The sequence below is a fragment of the Dasypus novemcinctus genome, chromosome 17 (genome assembly GCF_030445035.2).
Source record: "Dasypus novemcinctus isolate mDasNov1 chromosome 17, mDasNov1.1.hap2, whole genome shotgun sequence".
In the NCBI taxonomy this organism is placed as follows: domain Eukaryota; kingdom Metazoa; phylum Chordata; class Mammalia; order Cingulata; family Dasypodidae; genus Dasypus; species Dasypus novemcinctus.
In genome coordinates this window covers 3,951,976-3,966,979 of record NC_080689.1, presented here as the reverse complement: position 1 = coordinate 3,966,979, position 15,004 = coordinate 3,951,976, and the positions used below count along the sequence as shown (strand labels likewise).

The 15,004-nt window shown below is 39.1% G+C and overlaps 1 protein-coding gene across 4 annotated transcripts in view; it reads left to right on the top strand.

Moving 5' to 3' along the window:
* TMEM131 (transmembrane protein 131) overlaps window positions 1–15,004 on the top strand; it is a 245,049-nt gene that overhangs the window by 130,308 nt on the left and 99,737 nt on the right. For all 4 annotated transcript variants that reach the window (XM_071208711.1, XM_058278126.2, XM_071208710.1 and 1 more), the window contains exon 5: window positions 12,341–12,464. In XM_071208711.1, the coding sequence (XP_071064812.1) occupies window positions 12,341–12,464 (124 nt within the window). The remainder of the gene's footprint in view (window positions 1–12,340; window positions 12,465–15,004) is intronic.

The window sequence follows — 15,004 nt, the reverse complement described above, 5'->3', positions numbered from 1 at the left end:
GTCTAACTCTGTTACACTGGGGAGCATAAATCCCAAAATAAGGCCCACTGACAAGAGTGCCATATTCCAGAGCTTGTCTGCCCTGCTTATAGTGTCTAAATGTCTCTAGCACCCTCAGGAGCCCCGCTGTTTAAGACAGTGTTTACTGTGGCAGTCAATGAGATCCTGCTGAGATGTGCAAAGCGTAACCTCTGGATTGACCTCCCAATCTCTTAGCCATAAAAACTCATTTGTAGTTAACATGTCCCCTTTTGGTCAAGGTCTTTTTTCGGATGCATTGTTAGTTGGTGCTTGGTAATAATCTCTTGATGCCAGGTAGGCTTATCCCCAGGAGTCATGTCCTATGCCAGGGGAAGGTATTGCATTTATATGCTGAGTTTGGCTTAGATGGAGACCACATTTGTGCAACAAGGAGGCCCTCAGGAGGTAACTCTTAGGCAATATATAATATGATGCTAAGTTTCAGTTTCACAAGAAAAGGTTCGTAAGTACAGTCATCAATATCAAGGGCCTAGCATAATGGTCTGTCTTCCTTCACTAGGCATTGCCCTTGTACTTGGGGGATTCTTGCCATTCATTTAGAGAATGTAGCAGGACTCCCCAGGATGGGAATTTAATGTTCTTTCAGTTATTGTATGAGTTCCTACTTACCAAGACAATGCCCCATGAACACTTGAACATATTCATCTGCCTTAGAGGCTTACCCCAGGTGTACCCGTCCCCACACATCCCCCCATCACCATCACCGTGCACCAGTGATCCTCCCCTGCCACAGTTGTGACCCTTCTGTGATCCAAACTTGAGGGTTTTATTTTAAAATGACTGTGAAGTTGTTGAGCACCTGCTCCCATGTACAAGGTCCCACGTTCAACCCTTGGTACCTCCTAAAAAATAAAAATTAAATAAAATTTTTAACATGATTTTAAAAGAAAATATACATATTTCACTCAGTAGATTCTATCAACAATAAAAACAAAATATCTCAGTTCTTAACATGAAAAACAGAAAAATTTAAAAGCGCACATAAAATATTATTTGAAACTGAGTACTTTTTGAAGAGAAATATGAAAGAAGGAAAAACGATTCAGTAACGTTTTAAAGAAAATTGCTTTTTAAAAAAACTGTGAAATTAGAAAAACCTGTAAGAAAAGAGACCAAAATTTCTACTTGTACAAAATTTCTACATGACCTTTGAATTTATCAAAATGTTTACATTTTATGTGATGGTGCTTTAACAGTAGTAGAGTACTATTACTTTTCAGAGTATTTTCATTACTGTACTTTACTGTAACATTATGTTACATTTTTCCCTTTTATTTTTGTGTAAAATATAAACAACAGAAAAATGCATAGGACATGTGTATTAGTCAGCCAAAGGGGTGCTGATGCAAAATACCAGAAGCCTATTGGCTTTTATAAAGGGTATTTATTTGGGGTAGGAGCTTACAGTTACCAGGCCATAAAGCCTAAGTTACTTCTCTCACGAAAGTATTTCCACATGTTGGAGGAAAATGACTGCCAACATCTGTGAAGGTTCAGACTTCCTGGGTTCCTCTGGGCTCAGCTCCTCTGGTTGTCTCTACAAGGTCAGCTACAGACTATCAGGTGAACAGCTCTGTGTCTATCCCTTTGGTTTCTACCGTGTCTAAGGAGCCATCTCTTTTCCTCTGTGTTCTTCTTCTGGCTCAGGTCCTCTCTTCCTAGGGCTTGCTTCTCTTTCCTCTACGTGCTGACTTCCTGGGGCTCCAGCTCAAGACTCCAGCATTAAACTCCAAATCAAAACTCCGGCATCAAAAACCCTGAACTCTGTCCTTTGCCATGCCTTTTATCTGTGAGTCCCCATCCACCAACAGGTGGGAACGCAACACACTAATAACGTGGCCCAATCAAAGCACTAATCATAACTCAGTCACGCCCAGGTACAGACCAGATTACAAACATAATCCAGTATCTATTTTTGGAATTCATAACCATATCAAACTGCTACAACATGTATCTATAGTTTTGTACCTACCACTCAGCTCTAGAAATAACACTAGCTAGCACCTGACCCATGTGCCTCTCCCTTACTATCGCATCATTCTCTCCAGAGTCTACTACTATCCTGAATTTTTGTAACTAGATTTTCTTTACAGTTTTACTACCTATTTATACACAACTAAATTGTGTTAGTCATTCTGCCTGTTTTTGTAAAGATTTATTTTTTATTATTTTTATCCTCCCCTCCCCCAGGTGGTTATCTTGTCTTTCTGCTCATTATTTGCTTGCCTTTCTCTAGAAGGCACAGGGAACTGAACCTGGGACCTCCAACATGGGAGTCGAGTGCCCAGTGGCCTGAGCCATATCCGGGCTGCAGCGCCTGCTGGCTTGTGGCATCTGCTCATTTGGGTGTCTGCTTGTTGAGGCAGGTGCGGCGTCTAGGTCATTGCCACGGGGTGTGGGAGCCTAGCTCGTTGTGGTGGGTACAGCATCTGCTCGTCTTCTTTAGGAGGCACTGGGACCCGAACCTGGGACCTCCCATGTAGTAGGTGGGCGCCCTCCTGGTTGAGCCACATCCACTTCCCCTACTTGAACTTTATTTTTGTAAGAGTCCAGGTCAGTTGACTTAACGGAATAGCTCATAAACTATATTTGCCTTATTATTTCCTCATGATTAGAGTCAAGCTAAATGTTTTTTTCAAGAATTTTGCATCGATAGTATTGTATGTTTCTCATCACATCATATCAGGGAGGCATGTCATGTTCATATTTCCTCTTAATGTGAAGTTTGATCAGCCAAATTCTGTGAATTGTCAAAGTGTCTTTTCTTCTTTGTAATTAATCTTGGGGGTTAATGCCTTGTTCCCCAACAATCTTTCATCTAATAGTAAATTGATCTATAGAGTCAATGCTATCAAAATCCTTGCTGGCTTTTTTTGTGAAAATTAGCAGGCTGCTCTTAAGTAGCATGTACAAGTGTAAGGGATCTGGAACAGCCAAAGCAGGCTTTAAACTGGAAACCAAAGTTGGCAGGTCCACACCTCTGCATTTCAGAATTTTCTACAAAGCCATACTAGGCAATACAGTGTAACTCTGTCGTAAGGGTGCATGTGTAGATAAATGAAAGAGAATTTAGGTTCTAGATTTAGACACTTATATTTATTGTCAGTTGATTTTGGCAATGGTGACAGGACAATTAAATGGAAAAAGAATAATCTTTGCAATATATGGTTCTGGGACAATTGGATATTCACATGCAAAAGAGTAAGTTGGATCCCTAATTGACACAGAAAAATTATCTCAAAATATATTATAGACCTACATGTAAGAGCTAAACTATAAACTATTAGAAGAAAACATTGGAGTAAATCTTAATTACCTTGGGTTACACAATGGTTTCTTAGCTATGACTGTAGAAGTGCAAGTGACAGAAGTTAAAATATATAAATTGGACTGCATAAAATCTAAAAATTTTTATGCTTCAAGTAATGCCAATAAGAAAGTGAAAAGACAACCTTGAGAATAGGAGAGAATATTTGCTAATAATACATGTCATTATGGACTTGTACCCACAATATATAGGGAACTCTTGCAGGGCCTTAAATTTAACTGCATATGTTCAGGTATGAGATTTCTTTTTCTCCCATGTTGGCGCTCCATAAACTCAATCAAGAATTAAATTATCTTTTCTTTAAATTCATGGCAGTCTTTGGCAGAAGCTGCTCTAGACAGAGGTGTCTTCTAGGGTAATCCCTAGCCCTAGGACTTTGGAGGACTAGAGAGAGGGGTTAGAGAAGGACCTGCTGGAGGACAGCCCCAACTCCCAGGCAGACGGGAGGAAGTGGACATGAACAGTTTGGAAGCCTTCCTATGCTCTCTCCTCATTGCCAGCTCTGGCTGCCCTTTGCTCCTCTACCCTCCAACGTTGGCCTTTGCCCTTCACCCCAGCAGCATAAGGAAGCCGAGTCCCCAAAGAATTTCTCACTGCTTTTTTATTATTCCTTGAATCATAGATAGCTGGTTATAATTACATCAGTCAGGGAGATTGCCATCAGCAATGACTGACGCTTAACCCAATTAGTTGAATGTCTTAAAAGGGGAAGTGATTCCAGCATTGAGAGAGAATTTCCCAGCTCATCTTTGGACAGCCAACATCTCCCAGAACTCGTCAAGAATCTTCATGGGACTTTCATCAGAGTCCCTGGTTGCAGCCTGCCTGCGGAACCTGGACTTGTGCATCCCCATTGCTGCGTCAGAGACTGTGATAAATAGCTTACTACCGACAGATATCCCTTGTTGATTCTGTTTCCCTAGAGAACCCTGATTAATATACCTTGCTATCACTACCTCTCTCTTCCTTCTGAAATTTCTCCAGCATTGTTGTCTGTAGGGGGGAAAGCAGAGGAAGGCAGTAGCATGGACTAATTCACCATTTTTAAAAGAACCCAAAGCCTCTGATGCATTTCTTAAACTAGTGTCAGTATTCCTGAGTCACCAATCAAAGGTGGCCACCTGAATTGAGGAAAAGGTAGGGGCAATGCTTCCTGAAGAGCAGTGCATGGTGGGAAGTTGAAACAAATACAATCCACAATTCTGGCTTAACATTTTCAACTACTGAGGGTTTTAGGTTTATACACAAGAATTAAACCCTTAAATTTGAATTACAACATGTAAAATTTCAGGAAATGTGTACCAAAATGGTTGAATGAGGAGAGGACCTTGTGAAAAAGTTGATTTTAAATTAGAAAATGAAAGTCTGGGGTGGAGTGGAGGCTGGGAAGGCAGTGGCACACAGCAGAGTGGCGTGGGCATGGGGTCAGGCTCTTGGACCTAGACTCATGTGGAAGATTTGGCTGTGAAAGCAGGGAATTAGTTGTTTGCATCTCTGAAGTCAAATTAAGGAGGACCATAATGCTTGATGAGGAGATGGGGAGAGAGTAAGAGAGCAGACTTAGGTTCTCACTGTGTCCCTAGTGCTCTGCTGGATATTTGGGGAATACACAGTAAGTCAATAATAGAACTTTGTCCGCAAGCTGATAATCTTGTTGGGGAAATAAGGCTGAGGCTAACTAAATGATCATAGAGCACTAAGAACAAATAGAATTTCTGTATAAAATTTGCTGATGCTATAGGAATTAGGAAACTTGTATGAATAAAATTACCTATGTAAATACTGAATGTACTACATAATAAGGCAGCTTCACTTTTTAATTTTTTAAACAAATCAATTTTATTGATACATATTAATAAACACAATTCTTCCAAAGTGTATAATCAGTGGTACTTGCTATAATCACATAGTTGTGCATTCACTACCCTAGTTGTCACTAGAGCATTTTCACCATTTCAGTAATGCTAATAATAAACAAACAAAAAAAAAAACAGAAAATTCCTCACTTTTCAATCTCTCCACGCTTCCCCCACTGTTCACAGCCACCACCTCTGGCCATTCTATCCAAAGTGAACAATTAGTAGCTTTTAGTACAACCACAATATTGTACATTCACCATCTCAAAAATTTTACAACAATTTCATTACTCTGAAAAGACAGACTCTACACCCCCTGGCATTCCTTCCTCAGACCTACATAACCACCAGTTTTCTCCCATCTCCACAAATTGATTTATATCCACATTCTGTATAAATGGAGCCATACAATATATAGTAATCTATGTGTAGTCTCCTTCGTTTAGTAAAATGTTTTGTTTTGTTTTTTGTCTGATAGTAACATTTTGTGCTATTAACTTACATTTGTTCAGCTTTAAAGAAAAACAGTCATATATGTAATTCTACCCATATTCATATTTCACATAATATATTTAGTTCATAATAGGGCAGTCCTACAGTATTTGTCCTTTTTGCATCTGCCTTCCTTCACTCAACATAATGTCTTCCAGGTCCATCCATGTTGGTCGTATGTTTCACGACTTCATATCTTCTTACTGCTGCATAATATTCCATTGTGTGTATACACCACAATTTGTTTATATATTCATCAGTTGAAGGGCACCGGGTTGTTTCCAGCTTTTGGCTGTTGTGAATAATGCTACTGTGAACATCGGTGTGCAGATGTCTATCCTTGTCTCTGCTCTCAGTTCTTTCTGGGTACATACCTAGCAATGGTATTGCTGGGTCCCACAGCAAGTCTATATTCCACTTCCTTAGGAACTGCCAGACAGTCCTCCACAGTGGCTGCACCATTTTACATTCCCACTAGCAGTGAATAAGCATTCCTGTCTCTCCACATCCTCTCCAACATTTATAGTTTTCTGGCTTTTTATAGTGACCAGTCTAATAGGTGTGAAATGATATTTCATTGTAGTTTTGACTGGCATTTCCCTAATTACTAGTGATGTTGAACTTTTTTTTTAAAGATTTTTTTAAAATTTCTCTCCCCTTCCCCCCTACCCCACCCCAGTTGTCTGTTCTCTGTGTCTATTTGCTGCATGTTCTTTTGTCCGCTTCTGTTGTTGTCAGCGGCATGGGAATCTTGTGTCTCTTTTTTTCATTGCGTTATCTTGCTGCATCAGCTCTCCGTGTGTGTGGTGCCATTCCTGGGCAGGCTGCACTTTCTTTCGCGCTGGGCGGCTCTCCTTATGGGGCGCACTCTTTGCGCGTGGGGCTCCCCTATGCGGGGAACACCCCTGCGTGGCATGACACTCCTTGCGCACATCAGCACTGTGCATGGGCCAGCTCCACACGGGTCAAGGAGGCCCAGGGTTTGAACCATGGACCTCCCATGTGGTAGGTGGATGCCCTATCCACTGGGCCAAGTCCGCTTCCCTGAACATTTTTTCATGTATTTTTTCTTTGGGCAGTTGTCTTTTTGGCTCTTTCGCCTACTTTTTAATCAGCTACTTTGTCTTTTTATTGTTGAGTTGTATGATCTCCTTATATGTCATGGATATTAAAACCCTTATCAGATATGTGATTGCCAAATATTTTCTCCCATTGAGTCAGCTGCCTTTTCACCCTTTTGACAAAAAGACCTTTGAGGTACAAAAATATTCAATTTTGAGGCTGTCCCATTTGTCTGTTTTTTCTTTTGTTCATGCTTTCAGCGTAAGGTTTAAGGAACTACCACCTACCACAAGATCTTGAAGATGTTTTCCTACATTTACTTCTAGGAGTTTTATGGTTGTTGTTTTTATGTTTAAATCCTTGCTCCATTTTGAATTAATTTTTGTATAAGGTGTGAGATAGGGGTCTTCTTTCTTTCTTTTTGATATGGCCATCCATTTCTCCCAGCATCATTTGCTGAATTGACTGTTCTGGCCCAGTTGGGTGGGCTTAACAGCCTTGTCAAAAATAGCTTGACTATGGATGTGTGAGGGTCAATTTCTGATTTCTTGATTTGGTTCCGTTGGTCAATCTGTCTGTCTTTCTGCCAGTATCATGCTGTTTTTATCACTGTAGCTAAGTTATATGCTTTAAAGTCAGTAAGTGAGAGTCCTCCAACTTTGTTCTTTTGTAAGACAATTTTTGCTATTTGGGGCTCCTTACCCTTCCAAATAAATTTAGTTATTGGCTTTTCAATTTCTGCAAAAAAAGCCATTGGAATTTTTATTGGGATTGAGTTGAATCCATAAATCAGTTTGGGTAGAATTGACATCTTAATGATGTCTGTAGTCATCCAGTCGATGAACATGAAATGTCCTTCCATTTGTTTAAGTCTTCTTTGGTTTCTTTTTTGTAGTTTTCTGAATACAGGTCTTTTTATGTCCTTGGTTAAGTTTATTCCTAAATACTGATAGTTTTAATCGCTATAAGAGGAATTTTTTTTTCTGATTTCCTCCTCAGATTGCACATCAGTAGTGTATAGAAACACTATTGATTTTTGTTATTAACTTTGTATCCTCCTACTTTGCTGAACTCATCTCTTAATTCTAATAGCTTTATTGTTGATTTTTCAGAATTTTCTAGATATAGGATCACGTCATCAGCAAATAGTGAAAATTTTATTTCTTCCTGTTCTGTTTGGATGCCTTTTATCTTTTTGTCTAGCCTAATTGCTCTAGCTAGAACTTCTAGCACAGTGTTGAATAATGGTGACAGTGGGCATCCTTGTCTTGTTTCTGATCTTAGTGGGGAAGCTTTGAGTCTTTTACCATTAGTACAATGCTAGCTGTAGGTTTTCATATATGCACTTTACCATATTGAGAAAGCTTCCTTCTACTCCTATCTTCTAGAGGGTTTTTATCAACAAAGGGTGCTGTATTTTGTCACATGCCTTTTCTGCATCAATTGAGAAAATCATGTGATTTTTCTTCAATTTATCAATGTGTAGTTTATTACACTAATTGATTTTCTTGTGTTGAACCACTCTTGACCCACTTGGTCACAGTGGATAATTCTTTTAATGTGCTTTTGGATTCAGTTTGCAAGTATTTTGTTGGGGATTTTTGCATCTATATTCATTAGAGATATTGGTCTGTAATTTTTTTTTTTTTTTTGTAATATATCTGGTTTTGGTATTAGGGTGATGTTGCCTTCATAGAATGAGTTTGGTAGCATTCTTTCCTATTCAATTTTTTTGAAATGCTTGAGCAAGATTGGTATTAGTTCATCTTTGAATGATTGGTAGAATTCACCTTGAAGCCATCTGATCCCAGGCTTTTTATCTTTGAGAGATTTTTGATGATGTTTTCAATCTCTTCACTTGTGATTGGTTTGTTGAGGATTCTATTTCTTCTAAAGTCATTGTAGGTGGTTCATGTGTTTCCAGAAATTTGTCCATCTTGTCTAAATTTTTTAGTTTCTTGTATACAAGTTGCTCATAGTATCCTCTTAGGATTTCTTTTATTTCTATAGGGTCAGTGGTAATGTCCCCCCTCTCAATTTTGATTTTTTTTATTTGTGTCTTTACTCTTTTCTTTGTCAGTGTAGCTAAGCGTTTGTAGATTTTGTTGATCTTCTCCAAGAACCAGCTTTTGTTTTTGTTGATTCTCCCTATTGTTTTTTTGTTCTTGATTTTATTTATTTCTACTCTGATCTTTACTATTTCTTTCCTTTGATTTTGTTTGGGCTTAATACGCTGTTCTTTTTCTAGTTCTTCCAGGTGTGCAGTTAGATCATCAATTTTAGCTTTTTTATTTTTAACATAAGCATCAAGGGCTATAAATTTCCCTTTCAGCACTGCCTTTGCAGTGTCCCATTGGTTTTGATATGTTGCATTCTCATTTTCATCTGTCTCAAGATATTTTGTGAATGCTCTTGCAATTTCTTCTTTGACTCACTGATTGTGTTGTTTAATCTCCATATATTTATTAATTTTCCCTTTTTCTGTCCATTATTGATTTCCAGCTTCATTCTGTTATGATCAAAAAAATTGTTTTGTATAATTTTAATGTTTTTAAATTTATTAAGACCTGTCTTGTGACCCAACATATGGTCTATCTTGGAGAAAGATCCATGAGCACTTGAAAAGAATGTATATCCTGCTGTTTTGGGGTGCAATGCTCTATAGATGTCTGTTAGGTATAGTTCATTTATCATATTCAAACTCTCTGTTTCTTTATTTATCCTCTGTCCTCATCTTCTGTCCAATACTGAAAGTGGTGTATTGAAATCTTCTATTATTATTGTAGTGACTTCTATTTCTCCCTTCAGCTTTGCTGGTGTGTGCCTCATGTATCTTGGGGCACTGAGGTTAGGTGCATAAATATTTATTATAGTTATTTCTTCTTGATGAATTGTCCTTTTTATTAATATATAATGACCTTCATCCCTAATAACAGTTTTGCATTTAAAATCCATTTTGTCTCATATTAGTATTGCTACTCCAGCTCTTCTTTGGTTGCTATATGCATGGAATATCTTTTTCCAGCCTTTCACTTTTAACCTGGTTGTGTCCTTATGTCTGAGGTGAGTCTCTTATAGACAACATATAGATGGCTCATATTTTTTAATCCATTCCATATCAGTCTGATGTCTTTTGATTGGGGAGTTCAAGCCATTAACATTCAATGTTATAACTGTAAAGATATTACATTATCCATTTTGACCTTTGGCTTTCTGTAGTCATGTTATACTATAATCTATCTTTTTACCCTTTGTAATATTCTTCATTTCTATACTCCAAGTCTCTCGCACTTGTTTTTTCCTTTCAGGCTGCAGCTCTCCCTTTAGTATCTCTTGTAATTCTGGTCTTTTGCTCACGTATTCTATCAGTTTTTGTCTGTGAAGACTTTGAACTCCCCTTCATTTTTGAAGGACAGCTTTGCTGGATACAGAATCCTTGGTTGGCAGTTTTTTCCTTGCATTACTTTAAATACATCATATCACTTTCTTCTCTCCTTCATGGTTCCTGATGAGAGGTCAGCACTTAATCTTATCATGTTTCCCTTGTATGTGATGCTTTGCTTTTCTCTTGCTGCTTTCAAAATCTTATCTCTGATATTTGTCATTCTGAATAGTTGGTGTCTCAGGGTAGGTCTGTTTATGTTTATTCTGTTTTTGGTGTGTTGTCCTTGGATATTATATTTATGTCTTTCATAAGGGTAGGGAAGTTTTTAGTCATTATTTCCTCCAGTATTCTTTCTGCCTCTTTTCTTCCCTTTCTGGGATGCTGATAATGCAAATGTTTTTGAATTTCGTGTTGTCATTCAGTTCCCTGTGAGCCTGTTCTCTTTTTTCCATTCTCTTCTCTTTCTGTTCTCCTGTCTTTTCCAGTTCAGATGTTCTGTCTTCAGAATCATTGATTCTGTCTTCAAGCAGTTCAAATCTGCTCTTATGTGCCTCTAATGTATTTTTAATCCCATCCATCATGTCTTTCATTGACATAGTCACTTTTCTTTGCAGACTTTCAAATTGTTCACCCAGTGTCTTCTTAATATCCTTTATGTCTTTAGTCATATTTTCTTTCAATTCTTTAAAATGCATTAGGAGATTTGTGTGATAATCATTGATTAATTGTCTTAAATCCTGAATCTCTTCAGGATATTTGATTTGTTCCTTTGGCTGGTCCATCTCTTCCTGTTTCCTCGTATGGCTTGTAATTTTTTGCTGATGTCTAGGCATCTGATATGTTGGTGAATTTACTGTCATGGCCAATTTCTCTCTCTTGCCTATTATTATTTTTTCACAGCTTTTTTGATATTTGGTTCAGCTTATCCTAAGTCGTTAAAATTGCCCAGCTTAAGTTACCAAAATCATGCCAGGGGCTCATTAATGGGGTGCAGACGTTCTCCCACAGGTGGGGTCAAGAAAGCTCTAAAAGCAGTTTCTATCCATGTAATTTCCACACTGGCCAGAAGATGACACTTGTTAGCGCACCTTTCCAGGGAAGTGTATCTCCCTCTGTTTTCCTTTGTTTTTGTCTGGCCAGAGCCAAGATTTAAAGCGGGCTGCACTGGCTGAATTCAATGAAGAAAATCCCCCAACTCCCCCTCCCTTTTCCCTTGTAACAGCTGGGAGGGAGGGAAACGCCTGCTCCCCTTTCAGCCAGCTGAAAAGACCCAGGGGTTTTAGCACCACCGAGTATTTCAGGGATGGGGAGGAGGGTCCTTCCCGGCAGCCGGGAGGTTTAGTACCTCGCAGTTTGTTGTTTCGGCTTCTTTGTTTCTCTGTCCCTCCCCCTCCTGGGAGTTGTGAAGCCCTGTCCTGGTCTGCTGACCCCCAGTGCAGGTCTTGCAGGCAACCTTTGGCTCCTTCTCCGTTGTTTTTGTGAGAGCTGAGCCTTGCCTGGCTAATCTGACACCATGTTCCCACAATTCTGGCAGCTTCACTTTTAAGGAAAATGACAATGAGGATTCCAAGGGGAGCATTAAAATGGATCTGTCTGTGGCTTTTGTATTGTTCCTTTGAAACGAGTAGTGTGAGAGCACGGACTAGTGAGGTGGCCTAGATCACATTCACAATCCAAGTCTGACTTTGGCCACATTAACTTTTCTGTGCCTCGGTAGCCTTGCCTATGAAGTGGAGGTAAGAATTGCCTGCACTCATAAAGCAGGACTCCTCTCCTAACTTTGCTACTGAGTTTCTGCTCCTGAATTGAAGAGTGTGAATCAGTGGAACCTGGAGGGCAGAGGGCTTGATTCACAGGTAGCGAGGGCGGCGTGGTGCTGCAAGAGGAACTGTGAGGCCTCGTCCGCGCCTCCTCCAAGCTGGGAGACTGCCTTGCCGCCGTCCATCGCCAGTACCTGCCAGCCTGCAACACGTAGTCCACACTCAGCAGACATCTGTCAAAGGGCTAAATGTCTTTCTAGGTGTCATTTTAAACGTTAGCCAACTTAATAAATATCTTTTATATGTTTGGCCACACATCTGTCTAATCATTTTGATGTCTAAATTTAAGGTTCATAATTCAACAACTAGAAATTATCTTTTTAAAGAAATGACGATTTTCTTTTTGTTTTTGCAGGCCAGTTGGAATGCCAAAAATGGAAAAAGTTTACTTACATAATCCTAGTTCTGAAGAAACTATTACTTTAGTATCAATATCTGCTACTACATCACATTTTCATGCATCATTTTTTCAAAATAGGGTAAGTTTCTCCACTATAAATCATTTCTGTTGAGTGAAATGGAAATGTCTAGATTTTTTGACTGATGAAAAATTTTATGTTTCTGTAATCAAAATCTGATTTCTCCCACTTTTTAAGAATTACTAGTTTGACTTTAAACATTCAGTGTTTTTTGCAACATGAAAGAGCTTATAAGAATCACATTTGCAACTGGGAGACCTTAAGGACTCCAAGAAGTGTAGCATTCTTATATCCATTTGTTTTCTGTTCCTCCTACTAATATGCTGTTCTTTTGCATTGTATTGTATTAGCATAGTTTTGTACTGCTGCCTATGAAATGCCTTTCGCATTGTATTGTATTAGCATAGTTTTGTACTGCTGCCTAAGCCACAAATTTAATGGCTTAAAACTTCACCCATTTTAAGCATATGATTCTGTAGGTCCCAGGTCCAGCACTGCTTGTCTGGGCTCTCTGCTTAGGGTATCAGTAGGATGAAATCAGGACATTAGCCCAGCTGAGTCCTTGACCAGAGGCTCTGGCAAGAACTCCACTTACACCTCATTCATGTTGTCGGTAGATTTCATTTCCTGGCGTTTGTAGGGCTGATGTCCGTTTCCTGCTGGCTGGCAGCCAGGGTCTCGGTTGCTGCAGGCCATCATATTCCCTCTCACTGGGCCACACCATTCTCCAGTCAGCAGGTGCATCAAATCTAAATCCCTCTGATGCCCTCTTCTGGCAACTGCTAGAGAAAACTGTTTTTAAAGAACTCATGTAATTAGATTAGGCCCACATTAATCTCCCTTTTGACTGCCAGTCAACTGATTAGTAACCTGAATTATATCTGCAGGATCTCTTTTGCCATGCAATGTAAAAATCACACGTGCGGTGTCTTGTTATAGTCACAATCCCAGCTATTAGAGCAGGAAATCTTAGGAGCTATTTTAGGATTCTCAAACATCCTCAGAATTCTTACTTGTAAATCACTTTGGTTGATAGTATGTGTGCTTATTATTATTTTAAAGAAAGAACAAAACTTTTCAAGAAATAATTGGATCTTTTAAAGTAAATTTTCCATTGGAAAGAATACATTAAGCTTTGATAAATAGACTTCCAAAATAACTAATGAAATGGCAAATATGGGAGGGAAGTAAATGAATAGAACCTAATTTCATCTTCCCAAGGTTTCTACTAGCTCCTTTGAAAAGATAAGTCTAAATAATTAAGAAGGTTTTTCTAAGCATATGAGGTGGTGGTTACTATATTATGATTTGTATCAATTATGAAGATATTTATTTCATAACATGTTGTTGTTAACTGGCAACTTCTAAAGGTAAAAAAAACACAATTTTGGTTTAAGATCTTTTTAAATTTAAAAGTATTTTATAAAGAAAGAATTTATTACTTTTGTTAATGAAAATTTTAATCTTTTTCTGGTACTCACAGAAAACTTACAGAAAACATCTCTTCTCTAAAATATTTTTAAAGAGTTTCTCTTAAATTACTTTTTGTTGTTACTTAAAAGGTATTTTCCATGTTTTTTATAATTACATAAAATATTATTTCTTAATGTGTTAATTCAAGTTATTTTTTATACTGTTACCTGGAAGATATGTCCACACTCTTTATAAATCTGCGGATGTTCCCAACTCAACTCCTAGAATCCTGATCCAGGGTGAGCCATCCCTGTGCAGGTGAAGAGCTGAGTGAGAGGTTGTCCAGGTTTGCCGAGCAGGTCAGAGCCTCGGCGAGGGTCTTGATGTCCTCCTGGCCTGCCCAGGGCTTTGTATCACAGCACACCACTGCTCAGGAAATAGCTCACAGCATGCGCTGTAGCCTGTATTTACACGTATTTACTCCGCTTTCGGGCAGAGTGGTGTGCAGAGATGTGTTGGGTTAAAAGGCAAAGTAGTGAAGTTATTTAAAAATGGAAAGAGTTTGCAGAATTTATTTGTAACTTGTGACCTACTTGGCTAATTCAAGTAGCATATGGTTGTGGCTGAGCGCTTCAAGCCTCAGCCTTCTCAAAGGCTGACGCTTTCACTTTTTTACTTTGCTGTCACAATACAGCGACTTGACCAAGAGTTGCAAACACAGATTCTTGCAGGGGCCAGATAGTGTCAAAGGAGAGAAGCAGGCCAAATGGGATACGCTCCCCCTCGCCTCCAACCAGTGGTTGTCGTGTGGGGGCGTAAGCATGTGTGCAGGTCTGATTTTCCAAGAAGGGTCAGAAATAAGAATTTTTACGTATCTCCCAATTTTTACACACTGAAAATAAATTCCATTTTAGAAACACAGACAATATGGACCAAACAAAATAAGGCTGAAGGCCACCAATTTGAAGTTTCTGAACTAGGTGCTCCCAGCACCAGGCACTTTGTCTTCATCAGCCACCAGCAGCGATCCTTCATGTAACAATGCTTCCCTCTGGGAGGTCTGGGTGGTGTCACCAGCAGAGGGGAGGTGAGCAAAACAGCAAGTACATCTTTTAAGAGATGCTAAGATGCTGTGAGCAGAGAAACAGAAGAGTAGGCCAAGGGCTTCGTGTGGGAGGAGGGCAGTC